This window comes from Lissotriton helveticus, chromosome 8, assembly GCF_964261635.1.
Source record: "Lissotriton helveticus chromosome 8, aLisHel1.1, whole genome shotgun sequence".
NCBI lineage: Eukaryota > Metazoa > Chordata > Amphibia > Caudata > Salamandridae > Lissotriton > Lissotriton helveticus.
In genome coordinates, this window is record NC_136069.1 from 5,498,797 (window position 1) to 5,521,667 (window position 22,871).

At 49.5% G+C, this 22,871-nt stretch overlaps 1 protein-coding gene across 6 annotated transcripts in view; it reads left to right on the forward strand.

Annotated features, from left to right (window-relative positions):
- WDR3 (WD repeat domain 3) overlaps window positions 1-22,871 on the forward strand; it is a 137,340-nt gene that overhangs the window by 16,360 nt on the left and 98,109 nt on the right. For all 6 annotated transcript variants that reach the window (XR_013599687.1, XR_013599688.1, XR_013599689.1 and 3 more), the window contains exons 2-9: window positions 6,153-6,365; window positions 14,922-15,131; window positions 16,479-16,597; window positions 18,356-18,434; window positions 19,528-19,623; window positions 21,179-21,271; window positions 21,378-21,479; window positions 21,649-21,746. Coding sequence is in view for 3 of the 6 variants with exons in the window: in XM_078656346.1 (XP_078512472.1) it covers window positions 6,195-6,365; window positions 14,922-15,131; window positions 16,479-16,597; window positions 18,356-18,434; window positions 19,528-19,623; window positions 21,179-21,271; window positions 21,378-21,479; window positions 21,649-21,746 (968 nt within the window). In the remaining 3 variants the exon portion in view is untranslated. The remainder of the gene's footprint in view (window positions 1-6,152; window positions 6,366-14,921; window positions 15,132-16,478; window positions 16,598-18,355; window positions 18,435-19,527; window positions 19,624-21,178; window positions 21,272-21,377; window positions 21,480-21,648; window positions 21,747-22,871) is intronic.

Here is a 22,871-nt window from a genome sequence, read left to right on the forward strand (position 1 = left end):
CTGGAGTGGTGCAGTGCTCTGTGGAGGGTGCAGCGTCGCTTGTAGTGATAGACTGAAGTGGTGCAGTGCTGTGTGGAGGGTGCAGTGTTGGTTGTAGTGCTGGTCTGAGAAGTGGTGCAGGGCTGTGTGGAGGGTGCAGTGTTGGTTGTAGTGATAGACTGAAGTGGTGCAGTGCTGTGTGGAGGGTGCAGTGTTGGTTGTAGTGCTGGTCTGAGAAGTGGTGGAGGGCTGTGTGGAGGGTGCAGTGTTGGTTGTAGTGATAGACTGGAGTGGTGCAGGGCCGTGTGGAGGGTGCAGTGTTGGTTGTAGTGATAGACTGAAGTGGCGCAGGGCTTTGTGTAGGGTGCAGTGTTGGTTGTAGTGATAGATTGAAGTGGTGCCGGGCTGTGTGGAGGGTGCAGTGTTGGTTGTAGTGATAGACTGGAGTGGTGCAGTGCTGTGTGGAGGGTGCAGTGTTGGTTGTAGTGATAGACTGAAGTGGTGCAGTGCTGTGTGGAGGGTGCAGTGTTGGTTGTAGTGCTGGTCTGAGAAGTGGTGCAGGGCAGTGTGGAGGGTGCAGTGTTGGTTGTAGTGATAGACTGAAGTGGCGCAGGGCTTTGTGTAGGGTGCAGTGTTGGTTGTAGTGATAGATTGAAGTGGTGCCGGGCTGTGTGGAGGATGCAGTGTTGGTTGTAGTGATAGACTGAAGTGGTGCAGTGCTGTGTGGAGGGTGCAGTGTTGGTTGTAGTGCTGGTCTGAGAAGTGGTGCAGGGCAGTGTGGAGGGTGCAGTGTTGGTTGTAGTGATAGACTGTAGTGGTGCAGGGTAGGGTGGAGTGTTGGTTGTAGTGATAGACTGTAGTGGTGAAGTGCTGTGTGGAGGGTGCAGTGTTGGTTGTAGTGCTGGTCTGAGAAGCGGTGCAGGGCTTTGTGGAGGGTGCAGTGTTGGTTGTAGTGATAGACTGAAGTGGTGCAGTGCTGTGTGGAGGGTGCAGTGTTGGTTGTAGTAATAGACCGAAGTGGTGCAGTGCTGTGTGGAGGGTGCAGTGTTGGTTGTAGTGCTGGTCTGAGAAGTGGTGCAGGGCTGTGTGGAGGGTGCAGTGTTGGTTGTAGTGATAGACTGTAGTGGTGCAGGGTAGGGTGGAGTGTTGGTTGTAGTGATAGACTGAAGTGGTGCAGTGCTGTGTGGAGGGTGCAGAGTTGGTTGTAGTGCTGGTCTGAGAAGCGGTGCAGGGCTTTGTGGAGGGTGCAGTGTTGGTTGTAGTGATAGACTGAAGTGGTGCAGTGCTGTGTGGAGGGTGCAGTGTTGGTTGTAGTGATAGACTGAAGTGGTGCAGTGCTGTGTGGAGGGTGCAGTGTTGGTTGTAGTGATGGACTGGAGTGGTGCAGTGCTGTGTGGAGGGTGCAGTGTCGCTTGTAGTGATAGACTGAAGTGGTGCAGTGCTGTGTGGAGGGTGCAGTGTTGGTTGTAGTGATAGACTGAAGTGGTGCAGGGCTGTGTGGAGAGTGCAGTGTTGGTTGTAGTGATAGACTGAAGTGGTGCAGTGCTGTGTGGAGGGTGCAGTGTTGGTTGTAGTGATAGACTGAAGTGGTGCAGTGCTGTGTGGAGGGTGCAGTGTTGGTTGTAGTGATGGACTGGAGTGGTGCAGTGCTGTGTGGAGGGTGCAGTGTCGCTTGTAGTGATAGACTGAAGTGGTGCAGTGCTGTCTGGAGGGTGCAGTGTTGGTTGTAGTGATAGACTGAAGTGGTGCAGTGCTGTGTGGAGGGTGCAGTGTTGGTTGTAGTGCTGGTCTGAGAAGTGGTGCAGTGCTGTGTGGAGGGTGCAGTGTTGGTTGTAGTGCTGGTCTGAGAAGTGGTGCAGGGCTGTGTGGAGGGTGCAGTGTTGGTTGTAGTGATAGACTGAAGTGGTGCAGTGCTGTGTGGAGGGTGCAGTGTTGGTTGTAGTGCTGGTCTGAGAAGTGGTGGAGGGCTGTGTGGAGGGTGCAGTGTTGGTTGTAGTGATAGACTGGAGTGGTGCAAGGCCGTGTGGAGGGTGCAGTGTTGGTTGTAGTGATAGACTGAAGTGGCGCAGGGCTTTGTGTAGGGTGCAGTGTTGGTTGTAGTGATAGATTGAAGTGGTGCCGGGCTGTGTGGAGGGTGCAGTGTTGGTTGTAGTGATAGACTGGAGTGGTGCAGTGCTGTGTGGAGGGTGCAGTGTTGGTTGTAGTGATAGACTGAAGTGGTGCAGTGCTGTGTGGAGGGTGCAGTGTTGGTTGTAGTGCTGGTCTGAGAAGTGGTGCAGTGCTGTGTGGAGGGTGCAGTGTTGGTTGTAGTGATAGACTGGAGTGGTGCAGTGCTGTGTGGAGGGTGCAGTGTTGGTTGTAGTGCTGGTCTGAGAAGTGGTGCAGGGCAGTGTGGAGGGTGCAGTGTTGGTTGTAGTGATAGACTGAAGTGGTGCAGTGCAGTGTGGAGGGTGCAGTGTTGGTTGTAGTGATAGACTGAAGTGGCGCAGGGCTTTGTGTAGGGTGCAGTGTTGGTTGTAGTGATAGATTGAAGTGGTGCCGGGCTGTGTGGAGGGTGCAGTTTTGGTTGTAGTGATAGACTGGAGTGGTGCAGGGCCGTGTGGAGGGTGCAGTGTTGGTTGTAGTGATAGACTGAAGTGGCGCAGGGCTTTGTGTAGGGTGCAGTGTTGGTTGTAGTGATAGATTGAAGTGGTGCCGGGCTGTGTGGAGGGTGCAGTGTTGGTTGTAGTGATAGACTGGAGTGGTGCAGTGCTGTGTGGAGGGTGCAGTGTTGGTTGTAGTGATAGACTGAAGTGGTGCAGTGCTGTGTGGAGGGTGCAGTGTTGGTTGTAGTGCTGGTCTGAGAAGTGGTGCAGGGCAGTGTGGAGGGTGCAGTGTTGGTTGTAGTGATAGACTGAAGTGGCGCAGGGCTTTGTGTAGGGTGCAGTGTTGGTTGTAGTGATAGATTGAAGTGGTGCCGGGCTGTGTGGAGGGTGCAGTGTTGGTTGTAGTGATAGACTGAAGTGGGGCAGTGCTGTGTGGAGGGTGCAGTGTTGGTTGTAGTGCTGGTCTGAGAAGTGGTGCAGGGCAGTGTGGAGGGTGCAGTGTTGGTTGTAGTGATAGACTGTAGTGGTGCAGGGTAGGGTGGAGTGTTGGTTGTAGTGATAGACTGTAGTGGTGAAGTGCTGTGTGGAGGGTGCAGTGTTGGTTGTAGTGCTGGTCTGAGAAGCGGTGCAGGGCTTTGTGGAGGGTGCAGTGTTGGTTGTAGTGATAGACTGAAGTGGTGCAGTGCTGTGTGGAGGGTGCAGTGTTGGTTGTAGTGATAGACCGAAGTGGTGCAGTGCTGTGTGGAGGGTGCAGTGTTGGTTGTAGTGCTGGTCTGAGAAGTGGTGCAGGGCTGTGTGGAGGGTGCAGTGTTGGTTGTAGTGATAGACTAGTGGTGCAGGGTAGGGTGGAGTGTTGGTTGTAGTGATAGACTGAAGTGGTGCAGTGCTGTGTGGAGGGTGCAGAGTTGGTTGTAGTGCTGGTCTGAGAAGCGGTGCAGGGCTTTGTGGAGGGTGCAGTGTTGGTTGTAGTGATAGACTGAAGTGGTGCAGTGCTGTGTGGAGGGTGCAGTGTTGGTTGTAGTGATAGACTGAAGTGGTGCAGTGCTGTGTGGAGGGTGCAGTGTTGGTTGTAGTGATGGACTGGAGTGGTGCAGTGCTGTGTGGAGGGTGCAGTGTCGCTTGTAGTGATAGACTGAAGTGGTGCAGTGCTGTGTGGAGGGTGCAGTGTTGGTTGTAGTGATAGACTGAAGTGGTGCAGGGCTGTGTGGAGAGTGCAGTGTTGGTTGTAGTGATAGACTGAAGTGGTGCAGTGCTGTGTGGAGGGTGCAGTGTTGGTTGTAGTGATAGACTGAAGTGGTGCAGTGCTGTGTGGAGGGTGCAGTGTTGGTTGTAGTGATGGACTGGAGTGGTGCAGTGCTGTGTGGAGGGTGCAGTGTCGCTTGTAGTGATAGACTGAAGTGGTGCAGTGCTGTCTGGAGGGTGCAGTGTTGGTTGTAGTGCTGGTCTGAGAAGTGGTGCAGGGCTGTGTGGAGGGTGCAGTGTTGGTTGTAGTGATAGACTGAAGTGGTGCAGTGCTGTGTGGAGGGTGCAGTGTTGGTTGTAGTGCTGGTCTGAGAAGTGGTGGAGGGCTGTGTGGAGGGTGCAGTGTTGGTTGTAGTGATAGACTGGAGTGGTGCAGGGCCGTGTGGAGGGTGCAGTGTTGGTTGTAGTGATAGACTGAAGTGGCGCAGGGCTTTGTGTAGGGTGCAGTGTTGGTTGTAGTGATAGATTGAAGTGGTGCCGGGCTGTGTGGAGGGTGCAGTGTTGGTTGTAGTGATAGACTGGAGTGGTGCAGTGCTGTGTGGAGGGTGCAGTGTTGGTTGTAGTGATAGACTGAAGTGGTGCAGTGCTGTGTGGAGGGTGCAGTGTTGGTTGTAGTGCTGGTCTGAGAAGTGGTGCAGTGCTGTGTGGAGGGTGCAGTGTTGGTTGTAGTGATAGACTGGAGTGGTGCAGTGCTGTGTGGAGGGTGCAGTGTTGGTTGTAGTGCTGGTCTGAGAAGTGGTGCAGGGCAGTGTGGAGGGTGCAGTGTTGGTTGTAGTGATAGACTGAAGTGGTGCAGTGCAGTGTGGAGGGTGCAGTGTTGGTTGTAGTGATAGACTGAAGTGGCGCAGGGCTTTGTGTAGGGTGCAGTGTTGGTTGTAGTGATAGATTGAAGTGGTGCCGGGCTGTGTGGAGGGTGCAGTGTTGGTTGTAGTGATAGACTGGAGTGGTGCAGTGCTGTGTGGAGGGTGCAGTGTTGGTTGTAGTGATAGACTGAAGTGGTGCAGTGCTGTGTGGAGGGTGCAGTGTTGGTTGTAGTGCTGGTCTGAGAAGTGGTGCAGTGCTGTGTGGAGGGTGCAGTGTTGGTTGTAGTGATAGACTGGAGTGGTGCAGTGCTGTGTGGAGGGTGCAGTGTTGGTTGTAGTGCTGGTCTGAGAAGTGGTGCAGGACAGTGTGGAGGGTGCAGTGTTGGTTGTAGTGATAGACTGGAGTGGTGCAGGACAGTGTGGAGGGTGCAGTGTTGGTTGTAGTGCTGGTCTGAGAAGTGGTGCAGGACAGTGTGGAGGGTGCAGTGTTGGTTGTAGTGATAGACTGGAGTGGTGCAGGACAGTGTGGAGGGTGCAGTGTTGGTTGTAGTGATAGACTGGAGTGGTGCAGTGCTGTGTGGAGGGTGCAGTGTTGGTTGTAGTGCTGGTCTGAGAAGTGGTGCAGGACAGTGTGGAGGGTGCAGTGTTGGTTGTAGTGATAGACTGGAGTGGTGCAGGACAGTGTGGAGGGTGCAGTGTTGGTTGTAGTGATAGATTGAAGTGGTGCCGGGCTGTGTGGAGGGTGCAGTGTTGGTTGTAGTGCTGGTCTGAGAAGTGGTGCAGGACAGTGTGGAGGGTGCAGTGTTGGTTGTAGTGATAGACTGGAGTGGTGCAGGACAGTGTGGAGGGTGCAGTGTATGTTGTAGTGATAGATTGAAGTGGTGCCGGGCTGTGTGGAGGGTGCAGTGTTGGTTGTAGTGCTGGTCTGAGAAGTGGTGCAGGACAGTGTGGAGGGTGCAGTGTTGGTTGTAGTGATAGACTGAAGTGGTGCAGGGCTTTGTGGAGGGTGCAGTGTTGGTTGTAGTGATTGGAGCGGTGCAGGGCTGTGTGGAGGGGTGCAGTGTCGCTTGTAGTGATAGACTGAAGTGGTGCAGGGCTTTGTGGAGGGTGCAGTGTTGGTTGTAGTGATAGACTGGAGCGGTGCAGGGCTGTGTGGAGGGGTGCAGTGTCGCTTGTAGTGATAGACTGAAGTGGCGCAGGGCTTTGTGTAGGGGTGCCATGTTGGAAGTACCAGTAAATCTAGAAGTAGCATTTTAGGACACATGATGGACAGGAAGTGAAGGTTTTACATCCACATTAGGATTTCTGTGACTGAGACACTGACAGTCTTGAGAGAAAGCCATTACATGTGCCTAGGATGGAAGATCAGTGTGAATTGGGGGGGAAGGGGTGAGGGCGGTTAAAAGGACCCTTTAGGTGAGCTTGCAGGGGCAGGCATTAAATCACTATGAGAAAGTGACACGTCTGTAGTATCATTTTCATCCTATGTGTGTTCTATCACAAGAGTCTTTGTGTGTATGTAATTGCCCTGTTTGTTCTGCAGGTTGTGTTTCACCTGTAATCGGTGCCAACGTTACTGCTTGCCATGGGTCTCACCAAGCAGTACCTGCGCTACGCTGCCAGCGCTGTCTTTGGCATCATCGCCAGCACCAAAGCCAATGTGGTCTTCGTCACCCTGCGTGGGGAGAAGGGGCGCTATGTGGCTGTGTCCGCCTGTGAACACGTCTTCATCTGGGACCTACGCAAGAGTGAGAAGGTAAGCCGGTCTGTGTTATCATATCTGTGCTGTCCTTGTTCGCTGTTGTTGTAACTTAATCCTGGCTTTGCACCAGCTTAACGTGTTCATCAGCCTGGGACTGGCTGTCCATGCTGTGGTTTAAACTCCATTCAAAACTTTACTCGTGTGGTAGGCATTGCCACACCTCCTTCTATGCCCTGCTCCTCATAAAGTGTGTGTAGGAAGCTGGATTCTTGTTGCAGTAACCCCCACTTTTTCGCTGGTATTTGATACAACTTTGACTAAAGTTTCGTGGGTTCCTGCTAACCAGGTCCCCAGTACCAATCTTCTTTCTCTAAAAATATTAAAATCTTTCCCCAATTTGGCAAAACGTTTAGCACCCTCTGTAAGTCCCTGGTAAATGGTTCCCGAGGAGGGCCCCTAAGGGCTGCAGCACGAATTGTGCCACCCTAAGAAACCCCTCACCATGCATATGCAAGGTTGCGTGTCTTGGTGCAGATAAAAATGAGCACACAGCATGTCACATGTCCCTGTGTGCCATGTCCCCTAACAAAGCGTGTCATATTTGTAAGTCACCCCTGCCACAGGCCTGACAGCCCTAAGGCAGGGTGCTGAATATTACATGTAAAGGCATACCTGCATGAGCAGATATGCCCATGTGCAGATCAGTCTTTTCACTGCCTGTGCAAGTGGACACGGGAGCCATTTTAAAACGTGCTGGACACTGGGGAAAACAAGTTCCCCAGCTACATGACGGTTTCACTGAAAAAAGGGATGTTTGGTATTAAACATCTCACATTGGTAAACCCACACTGATTCCAGTGATGGATTTACCAATACATGCACCCAGAAGGCACCTTAGAGGTGCCCCCTGAAAACCTACCAGCCTCTGGCAAGCTTCCTGACTGGTTTCTGCCAGCCTGCCACCCGACCTCCTATGGGGAGAGCCTTTGCTCTCAGGAGGCCCAGAACAAAAGCCTGTCCAAGCAGAGGGTACCATACCCCCTCTCACAGGATGATGTGCTAATTAGCCTTCCAGGCCTGCAAGCTTCAAAGAGCTGCCGCCTTTTCAATACAAGTCTGACTCCCCTCACAGGAGAGGAAGCCGCCCACCTTTGTCCAGGACCCACTTGGCACCTCGACAGGTGGGAAAATTAGCTAGTTCGGTAAGCGTCCCTCCCCCAGGCTATTACCAACCTAAGATGGGCTACACTGAAGTGGACACGGATTTTTAGAAGTAGCCATCTCTGTGATGGGATACTTAGGAATTCTTGGACAGGGTTATGCCCTTTTCTCACACGAAGTGGTCATATACGGGGAGTAGTGACACCATGGGTCAGTAGCCCATTGGCTACTACCCTACGCTCCCTTCACACCACAAAATTCAGCATTTAGGGGAGTCCCTGGTACCAGAGAAGCAGATCAAGACAACCTAAGAAGAGAGAGGACACTAAAGAGTCGCAAAAGCAGAAAGGAGAGAAGAAGCAGCTGACCTGGTACCAACCCAGCCGGCCTGTCTGCACCCCTGTTGAAAACTGCTCCAGAGTCGACTAGTTCTGCAGCTGTTGACTGCAGAAACCTGGAAGGACTGCCTGCCTTCGATAAAGACCCAGAACCTCCCTTTAACAGCAGACCTGTTCTACTAAACCCTGCAGGAATTCCGAAGCAAAGACTCTGAGGCCTCCGGGACCACCAAAAACCTGACAACTGTGGCCCCCGGCCCAAGTCGAAGTGGGCCAACGGTGTCAGCAAGGTCCCCCAATCCTCCAGAGCTGGAGTCCATCGTGGTTTCACCTCTTGTGGAGTCCTCTACACCGCCTGCAGCCTCTGCACCAGGCCCCATTGACCGCAACTGCTCCTGGTAAGAAATCCCAACGCCTAAATTCACCTCTGCATCCATCGCCCCGGCCATTGAGAAGAGGACCCCAGCTTCCCCTATGTTGCCAAGCATCACATGATTTAATCCCCTCCCCATGTTGGTTCAACCCGACTCGCCTTCCCACCAGAGTCTGCAGCCTCTTCACAGTGACCCTACTCCATAGAAACCTGTTGGGCTCCTGACACTGTTTTGCACCCTGCACCTGGCTTCCCCCGTGCCGCTGGTGGTGTACTGCTGGTGCTGCCTTGGACCTCGCCCACCACTCACCTTATCTCCTGGAGGTTGGTCTTGTATGTTGATGTACTGTACCGTTTGCAGAACGTTTTCTTCCTTCAAAATGATATCATTGCAGAACTCAAAAATTGCAATATGTCCACTTTTTAAAGTGAAAAGAATGTATAATTAAAAATGTACTTAACTGAACGATTTCTTTCTGATGCCTAAATATATAAAAAAAATGCTTGCTATTTTTATAAATTGGTGTGGATCTCTTTCTTGAGTCGTGTGTCTCATTTATTGTCCATTGTTTGTATTTTCAGATGTCTTGCACTCCTCTGTGATAAGCCTAAAACTGTTCGATCACACTGCCCCCTAGCAGAGCACCTTGGGATTGTTATAGTGAGCCCCTTGTCCACTCATAAGGGAACCCCTGGACTCTTTACATTATATATCTCGTTTGGCTATATCATATAAAGAGCCAGATTCCTACAGTGTGTCCTAGTAGTATTCTGTTGCCTGGTTAGTATGTTGCCACGTAGCCAGGCACTGTCACTGCACACTAAAATAATGTGGACTCTCCTATGTACCGAAATCACCGTTTGAGCACAAGTACTTATCATTGCTTAATTATACAAGCTTTGCCCCTTGCCGGCTTTTCCTTTTGGTAAATACCCCTAAAACTCTTTTAACAGTCTGCAGAGTGTGCCTTGTTGTTTCTCTCTGGATAACGTTCCTCCTCTCATCTCCTGCAGACTCTGCCCTGCTACTGTCCTAGAACCTTCTTTCATGTGGTTTCACCAGCAGTGAGCGTGTGGGTCTGTACTCGGCTTCTGCATCCGCAACCATACAGGGCTGTCACAAAAACATTTGAGTGTATGGGAAGCAGTGCTACAGGAGGACTCTAACATTCTTTTACGTGCCTTTCATAATGGGAAGCAGTGCTACAGGAGGACTCTTTTACGTCCTCATACGCTGCCTCAGACCACCCCAACACAGTGTGACACCCATTGGTGATTAAATGCCGGGGAACATGTCAAGTCCCACCTGAGGGGGCCAGGACCTAAGCTTGTCGCCCCAGTTTGGGGACCACATCTTCAGGCTGTCACTGGCTTCAATTGAGATTTTTGCTGACTGTCCCTTGCAGGTGAAGGCTTGGGCAGCTGGAACAAATCCCTTGACCATATTCACTACCAAAAGACCTCCTGTGCTCGAGCTGCACCTATAGTCCGGACCAGCATCTTCCCCCCTCCATTAGCGAAGTGGGCGACAACGCTACTGTGTAACAACCTACCTGGGGGAAACTCTGCTATAGCCTGTCCCAGAGACATAGCACCTGGCTGACCCCATAGCGATACCTCTATTAAAGAGCTGTTGGCCCCTAAGAACACAAAATCAGACTATCAACACGCAGACCAGAGCCCCCGAGTGGAGCACGACTCCTGGACCCCTCCAGGAACCACCATCTCTGAAAGCTTCCTGCAATCATTCCTGAAAGAACTCAAAGACTAAATTGGTACGTTTCGGGCTGACCTCAAGGACTACCTAAAAGATATCCAAAAAGATGTAACAGACATGGGCTACAGTGAGGGGGATCTCGAGCAGATGATGGACGACTGAGCAGAGGAGGTCAGCGACGTAGGCTGAGGCCTGACCGCATAAGAAAAACGCTTTCTGGACCTGGAGTTGAAATAGGAAGACTTAGAAAATTGATCCTGCCATAGCAATATTCAAATTTGGGGTCTCCCGCAAAGGAGTGAAGGACCCCGATATCCACACTTATATCCAACACCTGCTCCATCACGGACGCAACCGCCCTGGTGACCCTCCTATATGCTTAGACAGAACCCACAAAATGGGCAAATGGAGGGAGGCCCCAACAGACATCCTCATGAGGGTGCACTTTTACAACTAGAAGGAATAAATGATGTCCATCGTCCACTCTTCACCCTCGGTTCTCTTCGAGGGCCACTATGAAACCCTTCACAAGGACCCAGTAACAACAACACTGCAACTGCGGCGAACTTTAAAACAGATTTCTGACCACCTCCGCTCACACAACATCCCGTACCAGTGAGGTCATCCTTTTCACCTCATCTATAGATGGAGCAGTCAAGAACATATGGTACGCACTGAGTCAGACGCCTGCCAAATACTGGGCCTCCCTACTGAAAGTTCACCAGGTGTGGCCCCTTCTACGAACACAGCAGCCCGAGCCAACACATTAAATGGACTTAACTGAAACACCATACGAGCTCCGCCTCGCCACAGCTGGGGATATAGAATTGACTAAAAAGGCAGCCCTTCAAGAGGCAGAGAAAATGAGAACCAAGGACATGGGATGAGCAGGAGCTGCCGGAGATGGGCCTTTGGTGGACGCCAGAGAGGGGGACTGGAACCAAGGGACCTTTGAGTTGAAAACTGAGAACATAAGCGGGGGGCAGCGGTGGCCACGCTGACCTACTCACCCGGACTTAAATGACCACGAAGGGTTGTATCACTGTTGAATAGCTTTTCTTTTCTTGAAAGTCACCGTGTTTGCTTGTTAAAATTGTTTCAGGGGTAGGGAGGGAGGACGGGATCGGAGACACATTTCGGGACACGTATTGCTTATGGCAGAGCTCTTGCTAATCCTCAAAGCACCTTGGGCCATGTTTACATATTGCACCCCGCGACACCCAGGGATGGCACCTAGCCTCCCACTCCCGAATATCTATGGTCAAACTGGTTGCCCTCAATGTAAAAGACCTAAATTCACCTGCCTAGAAATTGGCCAAAATTATCATCTTGAGGCGTATGGAAGCCGACATTTCCCCCCTCCTGGAAACGCTACTCACTCATTCACGGTTTTCTTGACAATGGACCCTGGTGGAGCCGATCCTCCCAGAGGAGGTGATAGCGGCCATATCTAAGCTCAAACCAGGAAACTCCAGGCCCAGATGGCTACTCAGCAAGCTTCTATAAATGCTTCTGCCACAGCTTGTCCTCCCCCGCCCCTTTTCTTGCATGTCTGTTCAATGGGATGGGTGCAGAGGGCTCCCTCCCACCATCAGTGAGGGAGCTAGTGGTGACCGTCATTCCAAAACCCGGGAAGGACCCTACCTTATGTAGCTCATATAGATCTACATTGCTACTTAGCATAGATGTGAAACTACTGATGGCTGTTCTAGTGGCATGATTGGAACCCCTGCTACACACCATAATGTATCATAATTGGGCTTCATCCCGGGCAGGCAGTGTGGCGATAATACCCAGAAGCATATCTTTTAGAACACCCAAAGGAAAACTAAGAACGTCCTTCTCCTGTCCCTGGACATGGAGAAGGCGTTCAGTAGGGTTGACTGGATGTAAATAAAAGGGGTCCTGGAAAAATTAGGGATGGGTTCACGTTTCCTGTGGGTTACTGCTAATTACCAAACCCGGACCGCCAAAATCTGCATGAATGGCGCACTCTCTCAATCCATCCATATCAAGCAAAGGACCCGCAGGGCTTCCCACTTTCACCGCTTTTATTTGCCTGATGCTAGAGCCCTTTACTAATGCCACACAATCCTCGGAAGGGATACAAGATGCTAGAATTAGAGATGTCTTTAAACTAACCATGTGTACAGATGACCTTATACTCTGATCACTGAAACCCAAATAGTCCGTGCCCCCTGGTCATGGAAGAAATTTGTGCCCTCCAAGCGGTCTCCAATTTCAAAATCAGCATCACGAAGTGCGAGGCTCTCCCACTGCGCCCCCGACCGGGACAGAAAGAAACCCTAGAACGACTTGTCCACATTCACTGAGCAGCGAATCAAGTGAAATACCTGGGCATTCTCGTAGGCCGCACTCCGGCTGAAATGACCAATCCAAACTACACGCCGATGCTCAAGTCCTTGCAGCCAGACATGCAGTTCTCCGGTTGGGGCGCATCTCGGTGCTTAAAATGAGAATCCTACCACAGATCCTCTACCTGTTTCAAACAGTACCCCTGTCACTGCCCCCACTCTTTCTCCTCATGCAGCTTCAGATAGTACCACCTTTACAAGGCAGCACAAGTACTACCTTTACGAACAGGCAGCGCAGGGTGGCTCGGCACTCCCTCATCTCATACCTTACTACTGAGCCGCACAGCTATCGAACCAGTGAGTGGGGAAAGAGAGACCCAGAGACACAATCATGGTTCCATATCGATCAGCTAATATCAGAAAATCCACCGTGACAAACCCCTGGATGAAAAGATCCCACCCAAGTTAGGGCCTCATCTTCGCCAGTGACCAGGGCAGCCCCACAAGTCTGGGATACATTTCTTCCCACCTGGGATTCACTCCATTACTATCACCGTTTATGCCGCTTTCTTTTAACCAGGACATTTCCCCAACGCAGACCCTCTCCCAGCTTAAAACACGAGGAGCGCATAGATGCCTACTGGTGGCTCCATCGTGCACAACCAGCAAATACTCTCCTTCGAAGAAGTCAAACAAAGACTGACCTCCCGAAACTGAAAGGTTCGCATATACCGAACTAGGCCACTGGGTCCCCACACTCCCCCACCCCCCTCCTCACTGAGGCGAGGACCGTCCAGGCCTCTTACGGACCTAGAGAAATGGCTCAAGGACAGACCCAACAGCAGAGCCCTAATATCCGCACTATTGACTTGTCATAGACTCCCCCATTATAGATAGGGCCCCAGCCGGAGGCGTTGGGAGAGGGAATAGGGGAATGAACTCTCGCAGAAAGACTGGGACAGAGTATTCGAAAGCGGATGGCGCTTTGCCACTGATGTCCGCCAGCGAGAAACTCCGTACAAAATTACTGGTATAAAACCCCTTGAAAAGCCGTAGAGTGAACCCGGCAACACCTGCCCTTGGTTGAAGGGAGTGTGTAGCGTGGGGAACTTTGCAGCTCTTACTTTGGCGCTGCCCCACGCCTATTGGGAAGGCGCGCTTCAAGAGGTTCACGAGACCCAGCGCTTATTCTAGTAGGTAAACCGTACCCGCTCCAATGAACCCCAACGTCAGTTGGGGAAAGAGATAGCCATGGCTTTAGTCACAGCCCTTCAGACGTACTGAAACTATGGGGAACACACATTGTACCCACATCTCGCGACCGCATGAGCCGCCTTTGGGAAATGCTGGCAATGGAGAAACTAACAATGGTGGCCCCACACTCATATCACCTGGGACCTCATGATACGCATCCTCTCTCGACACTTCAGAGAACTAACGTGCCCCAAGTACCTGAAAGTACCTCGTCATATTCCAGGTGGACGACCCGTCTTCTCTCTCCACATAAATAGGGCATCCCAACCCATTTAGAACAGAGATTACTTTGACATATTATTTCCAACATAGAAACATTGCTACTCCCATGTGCAGCACTGGGGGGGGGGGGGCGGGTGTTAAAGGGTAATTGTTTATAAAATGGTCCCACTAATGACAAACTGCTTCAGCTTGACGGCCGTGGGATGTAAGCGATGGTATGTGTTATGACCCTTGTTATTCAACTGTGGTCAGGCCCTAGCGCTTAGACAAAACATACCAATGCAGCTGTTTTTGCTGGAGAATCGTACTTCGATATTATGAGGATGCATGTTTAGGTAAAACACCCTTGGAGAGGGATCTTTCAAGGGAGAAGAGCAACACACACCTGTGATGTAGAAATACGATCTATGGCCTGAGGTATGGGGTCTGCTGACAAAGCCCAGAGATCTTCTAACATATAATAATACTTTTTCCTAGCAAGGGGAGGGTGGTTGGGCCTTATTGTCCTTTATCCACTGTCTTTATAAAATGATATCTTCCTTTATGATATATGGCCGTGCTGCAATGCTGACTGTATTGATATTATGCATTTTGCTGCTGGTTGTGGCACGTATACTGCAGTTTAGAGCACATTAGTTAAAATAAATATTTAAACTATTTTTGTGTCTCTGTCAGATCTTATAATGAACAAGTACGAGAGTATGAGCCAAAAGGTGTGTCTTGTTACCGCGATTCCTGAGAGATCCAGGAATGTTGTGTTCTGGGGTGTCTAATCATTGGTTTCTCCGTTTGTGAGTAGGAGAGCGAGTGAGACACTATAGCTAGTCGGTCCTGGGCTCGGGGGCACTAAGGTGGTGGGAAGGCTCAGCCCCTATACACCGAGGTCCCATAATCCTGCGCATAATTCTGTGTATGTGCAAATCCCTGCAACACTAACGGTTAACCTAGGAGGGCATTATATATTTAGCTGCAGCACGAGCTAGCGAGCTCTTTCCTATCCAAGGCGGTATCCACTCTGTTGACGCCGAGACATTGCCTTCAAGCCTGCAATCCGCACCCCTTTGCAGTCATTTTAAAATTGTGCAGAGAAGTGGAAATTAGTTGTTTCCTGCCTAGTCTCTGGGGAGAGATGTTTTATGTTCCAGAGATGAAGTGGGCAGGTATGTTTTCAAGTTTGAGTTTTTTTGAGATGTAAGAGGCAGCTGTCTTATATTCTTCTCCTCTTTTCAGGTCCTCATCCTTCCGGGGTTGAAGCCGGAGGTCACCTATCTGTGCCCATCACCCAATGGGCTGTTCCTGGCCGTCGGCTATGAGGACGGCTCCATCCGGATCTTCAATCTCTTGAGTGGTGAAAGCAATATCACCTTCAACGGGCACAAGGCGGCTGTCACCACCCTGAGCTTCGACCACCTGGGAGGCCGGCTGGTCTCCGGCTCCAAGGTGAGGTGGGGGCTCCCTGGGCTTCGGGGAGATTTTAGTATCTGAGCTAGTATGGAGTGCTTGTAGTGGTGGTCTTATGCCCGAGGCTACAGAGCTTCTCAGTCTGAGGTCTACCTTTGACCAGAGGGCCTTATGCCGAGATGATGAATTGAGCATTCGTTTCTTTTCCTGACTAAAGAGGGGACATTGTATTAGCTCATCTTGTGTATAATTCCACACTGTGCATTTAGAATGGGTGACTTTCATTCTTGTTTCTGTCTGACATTTCAAAGTGCAATGTTTTGTGTTTTATAACATAAGCCTTCATGTATAAAACTATTTTACGCTCAGTAAGGCTCTCATTTGTAAATTCAGAGCCTTTCCAACTGCAAAATGGCTTTTTTTTTTTTAATTCCCCAAACCTAAATAGTGATTCCGTAACAGATTACCCAGTCTTTCTGAATTGCTAATTGGGTGTGGGAATAAAGATAGATTTGGTGTTTGGAAGGGGCGTGTTAATGGCGTCCCTTATGGTTTCCGAATCTTTAAACTACAAAATATTAATATTTTATCTCCTCCTCAAAGTTGTTGGTAAGAGACCCCTTCTCCTTTGTGAATGTTTTTTATGACCAAGCAGTGGTCGATGCCTGTGAATGTAGCCAATCGTAGTCGGTCTTGCATTTTAATGAGGTAGGCCGAATTATGACCCACTACGAATCAGTATTTTGAGAACCAACCTATTAAAATATAGGCCGGTTCTCAAAATACAGATGGATCCTTTAGAAGTAGATGCAGACATTGTGACCGCTTCCAACAAATCCATTTTGTGCATTCTATTTAAGGAATCGCAGCGAGCGAATCATTATTTGTCACAATTTATGATTCCTTAAATGGAATCTTTTGTACATGAGGTCCATAGTGTTTTACATAAAAAGAGTGCGTTTCATCTGTCCCCAGATGAAAGTTTGCGTTATGTGATCTGCAGCGTTCACTTTATAAGTCTAAGTCAGGTACCCAGACCAAGATGACTCTGGGTTGTCAGGAAGGTGGGAATACCTGTATTTATTACTCCAACAAAGAGTGACTTGATAAAAACGACTGAAGCAGTGGCTGTAGACGATCAGGACCGTATGCTCTTTAATTAACGCAGATGTCTGCTCCCTGGATATCTAATGGGTATCTGGTGTTGATGTGTTCCAACCGAGACACTGTCGTCAGTAAGTTTCTTGCCCCCTATGTGTTTCTATGCTCTGAGGAGGTACACCTTGCCCCGCTCCTGCCTTTCGCTCTTTCCTCGAGTTCCCCCTCACGCTGGTCCTTCCACGTTCCACTTGTACCCACGCTCACATCCTTCTCTCTTTGCTGCAGGACACCGATGTCATTGTTTGGGACGTCATCAACGAGAGCGGTTTATACAGACTGAAGGGACACAAGGATATGGTCACTCGCGCGCTCTTCCTGCGAGAGAAGAACTTATTGGTTACCAGGTAGGTGGCCACTGAAACTCAGAAATGATCCTGTTGTTACTGTATGGCACCTTTGAAAGCCACACAATCCTTTTTAACTTTCATCTGGGCCCCTAAACATCCATCATGTGAACCCCTAAGGTTCTTGAGCCTCATTCGTCTGGAGGGCAGCAGACACACACTGTGAATCTCAACCCATAGCTCCCGCATGGTGAGAAGTTCTAATTCAAGATGCAGCTCTATAAAAAGGAAGCATTATTTTTTCACTGTTTTCCTGATGTATTGTCAACTAAAATACACTTATTGAAGAAATGAGAATTCAAACTCACTGACCTGCTGTCCTGTGAGTGCAAGAGTCTGCTGTAGGGCTGAGCTGGCCTCCTCGGTTTACAAAGTACATATTGGAAAACTGCAAAGGCTTCTCCAGGCACTGACCTTTAAACATGCATTGGGGATTCCAGCTCCAGCCTGTCACAATTGTGATATGTTATGAGGGTTTGTAAAGCGCTGATCACCCGTGGGGTATCCAGGCACTAGAATTGATGACTAGGCCGAACGCTGTTGGAAAAGGTTGAAGAGCATGCTTCCTTTAAAGGATGGGCATTGATGCCGGCCAAGGGAGATCTTTTTCTAAGAAGAGAATGTTAAGTTGTAAACAAAACCCAAAGTTAATGATTGTGATTTTAAATTCCCCAGCTGGGATCCATCTTGGAAAGGCATTTCTCTCCTTGTGAGACTTGAAATGAAAGAAGTACGAGGGGGCTGGAAGGAAGGGACGTGTTAGTACTGAAGTAGGTGGTGCCTTCAGGTATCAGTCTCTCCTTGTGCTCAGAATACCCAAACGTGGGAGCCCCCCTTCCTTTGGCTGAGGTCAGGTGTGTGGGATGAGGCGCACTGTGTGGGTGCCTCCTGCCGTGCTCAGGTGATTTCACAGATAATCCTAATTTTTACTTTCACGCCGTCTGTGTTTCTTCTTATATTTCTTCCATTGTGAGATGCCCTAGAGTGAGAATACCATGGCAGGCCGTGATAGGTCAGAGTACCAACCGATGAAGATTAACCTGTGGTCGTTGCTTGATTTACTACAGTACACTTGTCCTAGTCTTCTCCCAGTTGTGTAACGTATCTGCTGACATCACACGGTGCGTACATTATCCCTGATTCCTGGACTGCAAACATGTAAATGTAAATGTAAATGTATTTGAGCTTGTAAAGCGCACTGCTACCCGTCCGTAGGTTTCCTGACGCTGTATAACTCTGGGGAACCCGTCCTGGCTTTCCCTGTGGGATGGTCCCTGGTGGGAGTCCCCAAGGTGGAGCCAGGCATCCCTGGAATTGATGGGGCCGTTGTGGAGATTAGGCAAGCTAATGCCCAGAGTTGCCGAGTGGAACCCCTGATTAGAGTAGGCACCGAGGCGAGAATTATCGAGTCCGCTGACCCAAGTCCACGACCCTGCCGCGTCGGGAATTGAACCTTGGTCCCGGGCCGACTTCTGCTCCCGGGTCTGCCGCCTCTAACCAGTGAGCCACACTACTCCACATAGAACATAGAAGGGTCTCTTCTCCCATTTGCAGGTGCTTGTGGGCATTTACCTTTTGCTTGGAATAAAATGTGCCCCCAGAGAGCTTGAGCTGTTCTGTTTCTAAATATGGGATGAATGATATTGGAATAGTTTACAGTGTGAAGACGCACCTGTGCACAGCTTCTAAGATGGAAAGCAGTGAGCATTCACTCAACTTGTGGGAGATTTCATTGTCTCTTATCTTATTTCTTTCCAGCGGCAAAGATACCCTGGTCAAGTGGTGGGACTTGGACACTCAGCACTGTTTTAAAACCATGGTCGGCCACCGCACCGAGGTAAGTACCAGACGTAGGGAGATCCCTTGTGTGAGGGGTTGAAAATTAGCCACTTTTTTTGTGAGTTCACAGAGGTGGCTTCCTGTTTGGCACCTTGTTAGAGGTAAGGGCTGTGTTGATACCAAATAGATTTTCCCTAAGCCTGCAAGTTCCTTAACTGTGCTTTGTGGTTGGGAGTTGTGTGCTTTCGAAGGGGATGTGTGTGGATGGAACCGGGAGAAGCCAGTTCTTGTGTGAGTGTGTAATCTAAACACCGGCTGATTGATAAGAGTCCTTTCCTGCTCCTCACTTCTCATTCTTAGTTCTTGCTTCCAGTGTGCTCATCTGCTGGTTGTGCAGTGCCAGGAGTTAATTGTGCACAGAGGTCAATACTTTCTGTCCAGATGTGTTTGCTCGTCTACACCCTTGTGACGGTGTTTCTTCACGTTGAGCTTGCTTGAATGCAACCTAGTGACTATTTTTCAGATTCATCATCAATCAGCCTTTATAGAGCGCGGCACTGTAAGCCCAGGGGGTATTTGGGCGCTGGGGTGCAAGGACTCAGTCGTACCAACTCACCATGCGACATGTCTTGAGGAAGTGGCGAAGAAATGAGCAGAAAAAGGAAAAACAGAGGGCAGAAAAGCGAGCAAGCAGAAAAGCCAAAACAGAAAGCAGAAAAACAATCAAAAAGGCAAAACAGAGCAGAAGAGGGCAAACAGAGGGTACAAAAATGAGCAGAAAAGGCTAAACAGGGCAGAACAATGAGCAGATCAACATAAAACAGAGGGCAGAACAATGAGTAGAAAATGCAAAACAGAGAGTAGAAAAATGAGCAGAAAATGCAAAACAGTTCAGAAAAACAGCAGAAAAGACAAAACAGAACAGAAGTGGGCAAAACAAATAGCAGAAAAATGAGCAGAAAAGGCAAAATAGAGCAGGAAACGAGCAGAGGAGGCATAGCAGAGTGTAGCGGACTGCAGGCATGCTGGATATGAGAACTGTCGCAGTGGGAACGGGCACAAGGACCCGCTCATGTCCACCATGGTTATTGTGTTTCTTCAGACTTTGTTTGCTTGTGAGCCCTCTGATGATGACTGTTTCTTCTGGGCAGGTCTGGGGACTGGCGGTGCTGTCAGAGGACAGCAGGATCCTCACAGGCTCGGCAGACAGTGAGCTCAGAGCGTGGAACATCACACATCCGTCAGAGGTGAGGCAGCGCAGAGACGCCTGTGTTCGGAGTTCAGTGAGCTATGCCACATGGTGGTTTAACACCTTTTTGAGCATGTCTTGTGTTGTTATGTTGTCATAAGGGAGAGGTCAGTGCTGTTTCCCTGAAGTATGAAGAATTCTAGATGGCAATTGAAAGAGGTCAGATGTCTGTGACATTGCACATGAAGTCCTTTTTACTCGCGACTCGTAGGTAACATTGCCCAGATTAATTTAATGCCATAATTCAGAAGGATTATTCAGGGTTGTGTGCAGCTCTGTAAACTGTGCAGCGGGTGAGTGTGCAGGTTGAGGAAGAGGAGCTCTCATGCTTAGCGTGGCAACACTGTGGGTTGTCTTAAAATAAGAGTAAATCTCGAAAAAGTTGAATTTGAGCATTCAGAGGAGGGAGCTGGCTCCCCTTCCCCACCAGTTATCAAAGTCTTTACCTTATTATGGCTTTTAATAATTTATCACCGGATCTGGGGTCTTAAAATCCGTCCTTGTACAGCTGAGCGACTGGTCTGGGCTCACACGGCCTTCTGGGAATATGACATGTAAACCAAGCCTCGCTGGGGCGAACCTTTCCTCTACTGCCCAGTCGTGGCTTAAGTAAGTTGGTGGCCTCTTGTCCAACTATAAAACTAAACATAACTCCAGTGAATCAGGACATTTCTGCAGATGGGTTGAGAAATTTGTGCTTAAAAAGTAATGCTGGCAATTCTCTCCTCTATGCGGTATGCGAAGGAGGCACTACAGGTCCAGAGCAGGCTCTGCCCAGAAGAACTGGTCAAGCCCTTGCCACCTCCCAACCTTGAGGTCAGACTGAGCTAAAAACTAGCGTGGTCTTGAGAAGGGAATCCCCCTCTCACACATAGATACACTTTAGGGCATGTAGACACATAGTCTAAACTACACTCCCACTAGTTAATTCACACTCACCTTTTATTTAGGTCCTGAAGAAAGCCAGCTTAGTCATAAGGCACTGGCTGAAACATGTTGACCCATTGGATGTGAGAGGTCGTAACTCGCCTCTTACATCCCACCTGCCTTATTTTTAACCGCTGACGGAGGCCCAGGTATTAAAGTCTAATTTTACCCTCGGGTACTGGGACCACCGGCCAGCCGTTTTAACATCACTCCCTTAACTTTCATCACTGCACACTCAGCAATATACCAGCTCCGCTGTAGCCAGGCGTTGAAGCACACCCGGAGCACGCTAGGTGCTACTGGGTGGGCCCGATGATGAAGCATGCCACCAACTAGGTTGGTGGGTGAGGGCTTTATGAACACACTTGCCAGGTGTTCACACTCCGTGACAAAACATACCAGAGTCTTCCCCCTCCCTTAATAATTATTTGCTGCAAATAATTTGAGCTAGTCTCTTTTTTGATTAAACCTCATATTAACCCGGGGACATGGACTAGCTTTCTGGTCCTATCTCTCCCTCTTGATCACGCAGCACAATTCTCTCCTGTACCCTTTGCTGCCCAGTCACTATGCCATATGATTTGTTTGATGCTATCAATTATTATTATTATTTTCTTCCTGAGTAGGAAAAGGACCCTGCTGCTCCTGAGATCAAGAAATCCAAAGGACCGCCCGCTAGCGAAGAAGACACAGAAGAAGTGGACGAGAACGCTGAAGAGGTAACACATCGTCTACTCATACCTTCTTCTCTTTCCTTCTCGACAGTGCCTCCATGTTCTTTCATTTGAAGGTCTTTTATAATCTCTTTCTGTTATTTCCATTCAGCGAATCCTGAGCTGCCACAAGGCGGGCTCCATCATTCGCGAGGGCAGAGACAGAGTCGTCAGCCTTGGCACAGACCGAACAGGCCGGATCCTGGCCTGCCATGTGAGTTCTGGAGTCTGAATGTGGCCTCCTTCTATGACAGTGGTTGCTCTCTAAGCAGTGGTCTGTGTGCTGGTGGGAATCTACAGCTCGCCGATTGCTCGCTTCGTGTGCTACAGGAGCTCTCCTGAGGCCTTCAGAGCTTTAATTCTTTGCGTCTTCTATCCCTTAGGGTAACGATTCTGTGCTCGAGGTTTTTTCCATCCTTAACGAGGATGAAATTAACAAGAAATTGGAAAAGAAGATCAAGAGGGCAAAGAAAAAAGCCAAGTAAGTGCGTTTCTGAAGAAGCCTCGTGAGAAATCTTCTCCTTCTCGCGCATTACACAATGAAGGTTGTCATATAGTGTACTTATTGAAGCCTTTTGGTGTATCATCTTGGTGATATTGACAAGTATATACCTGCATTGTTATCTCGAGCATTGACTACTCGTTTTATCGATCTCAGATGAATGAGAAGCTGAGTAGAACCACTCCAATCCACTTCTGAGGCCCTGAGGTTCAAACACTTGTCCCAGCAATGAATGCAGTTGTGCCTTGAGCCATCAGAGGCCGCACGGGGTCTGGCCTCTCCATTGGCTGCTTAGTCCCTGCTTCGCTTCCCGCCTCCTTTCACAGGTGATGCCAGGCAGTTTGAGTGAGTCGAGTGCTCGGCATTCCTTCCCCCTGCTGATCTTAGTTCAGTTTATAAAAGACACCTGCACTTATAATGCACTTGCAGTTTGCACACACCTGTTTGTAAAGTTCCACTTCAGGTCCTTGTTTGTGTCTTGACATCATGACGGTCTGGTTTTTCACATGGCCTCCGCTTCCCTGCTCTTTGTTTTTAATGTTAATCGTTATACACTCATATCCAACACCTTTACTGTATCTAGGGACCTCATTGTTTGTGGGGTGCACCCCACGCCCCTGCTTTAGGTCTGCGTACGCAGTGTACATTTCCTATTTGCCACAAGTCTGTGTTTTCTTGTTCTGTTGTCTGCTCTGGTGTGGTCGTCGCTACCTGTTAGGCCGCCTGCTCCCCTTGACCCATAATTCCTCTTGTGATGAGGCTTGCACAATGCATGCATTGCATAATCTACAGCCTCAATGACCCTTGAAGTGCAATACTCAATATAGAACTTATTTGTCAATTCCTGTTTGCATCGCCTTTAGCTTGAATTGCTTGGTAATGTGCTTGTTAAGACAGAAATACCCATTGTCTTGTCTTTATTCCGTACTGTCCCTCCAGACATTGTTAGGAGTTAAAATATTACCGATGCACTGTGGCAGAATAACCTGCTCTCTTGGGAAATTGTCTTGCTTCACACATAATAAAAGAAATACAGCACTCCCACACGGGGGAGCACACACGGCAAAGCAAGAAAACACCTGGAAAGGAGGTTCATCAAAAGAC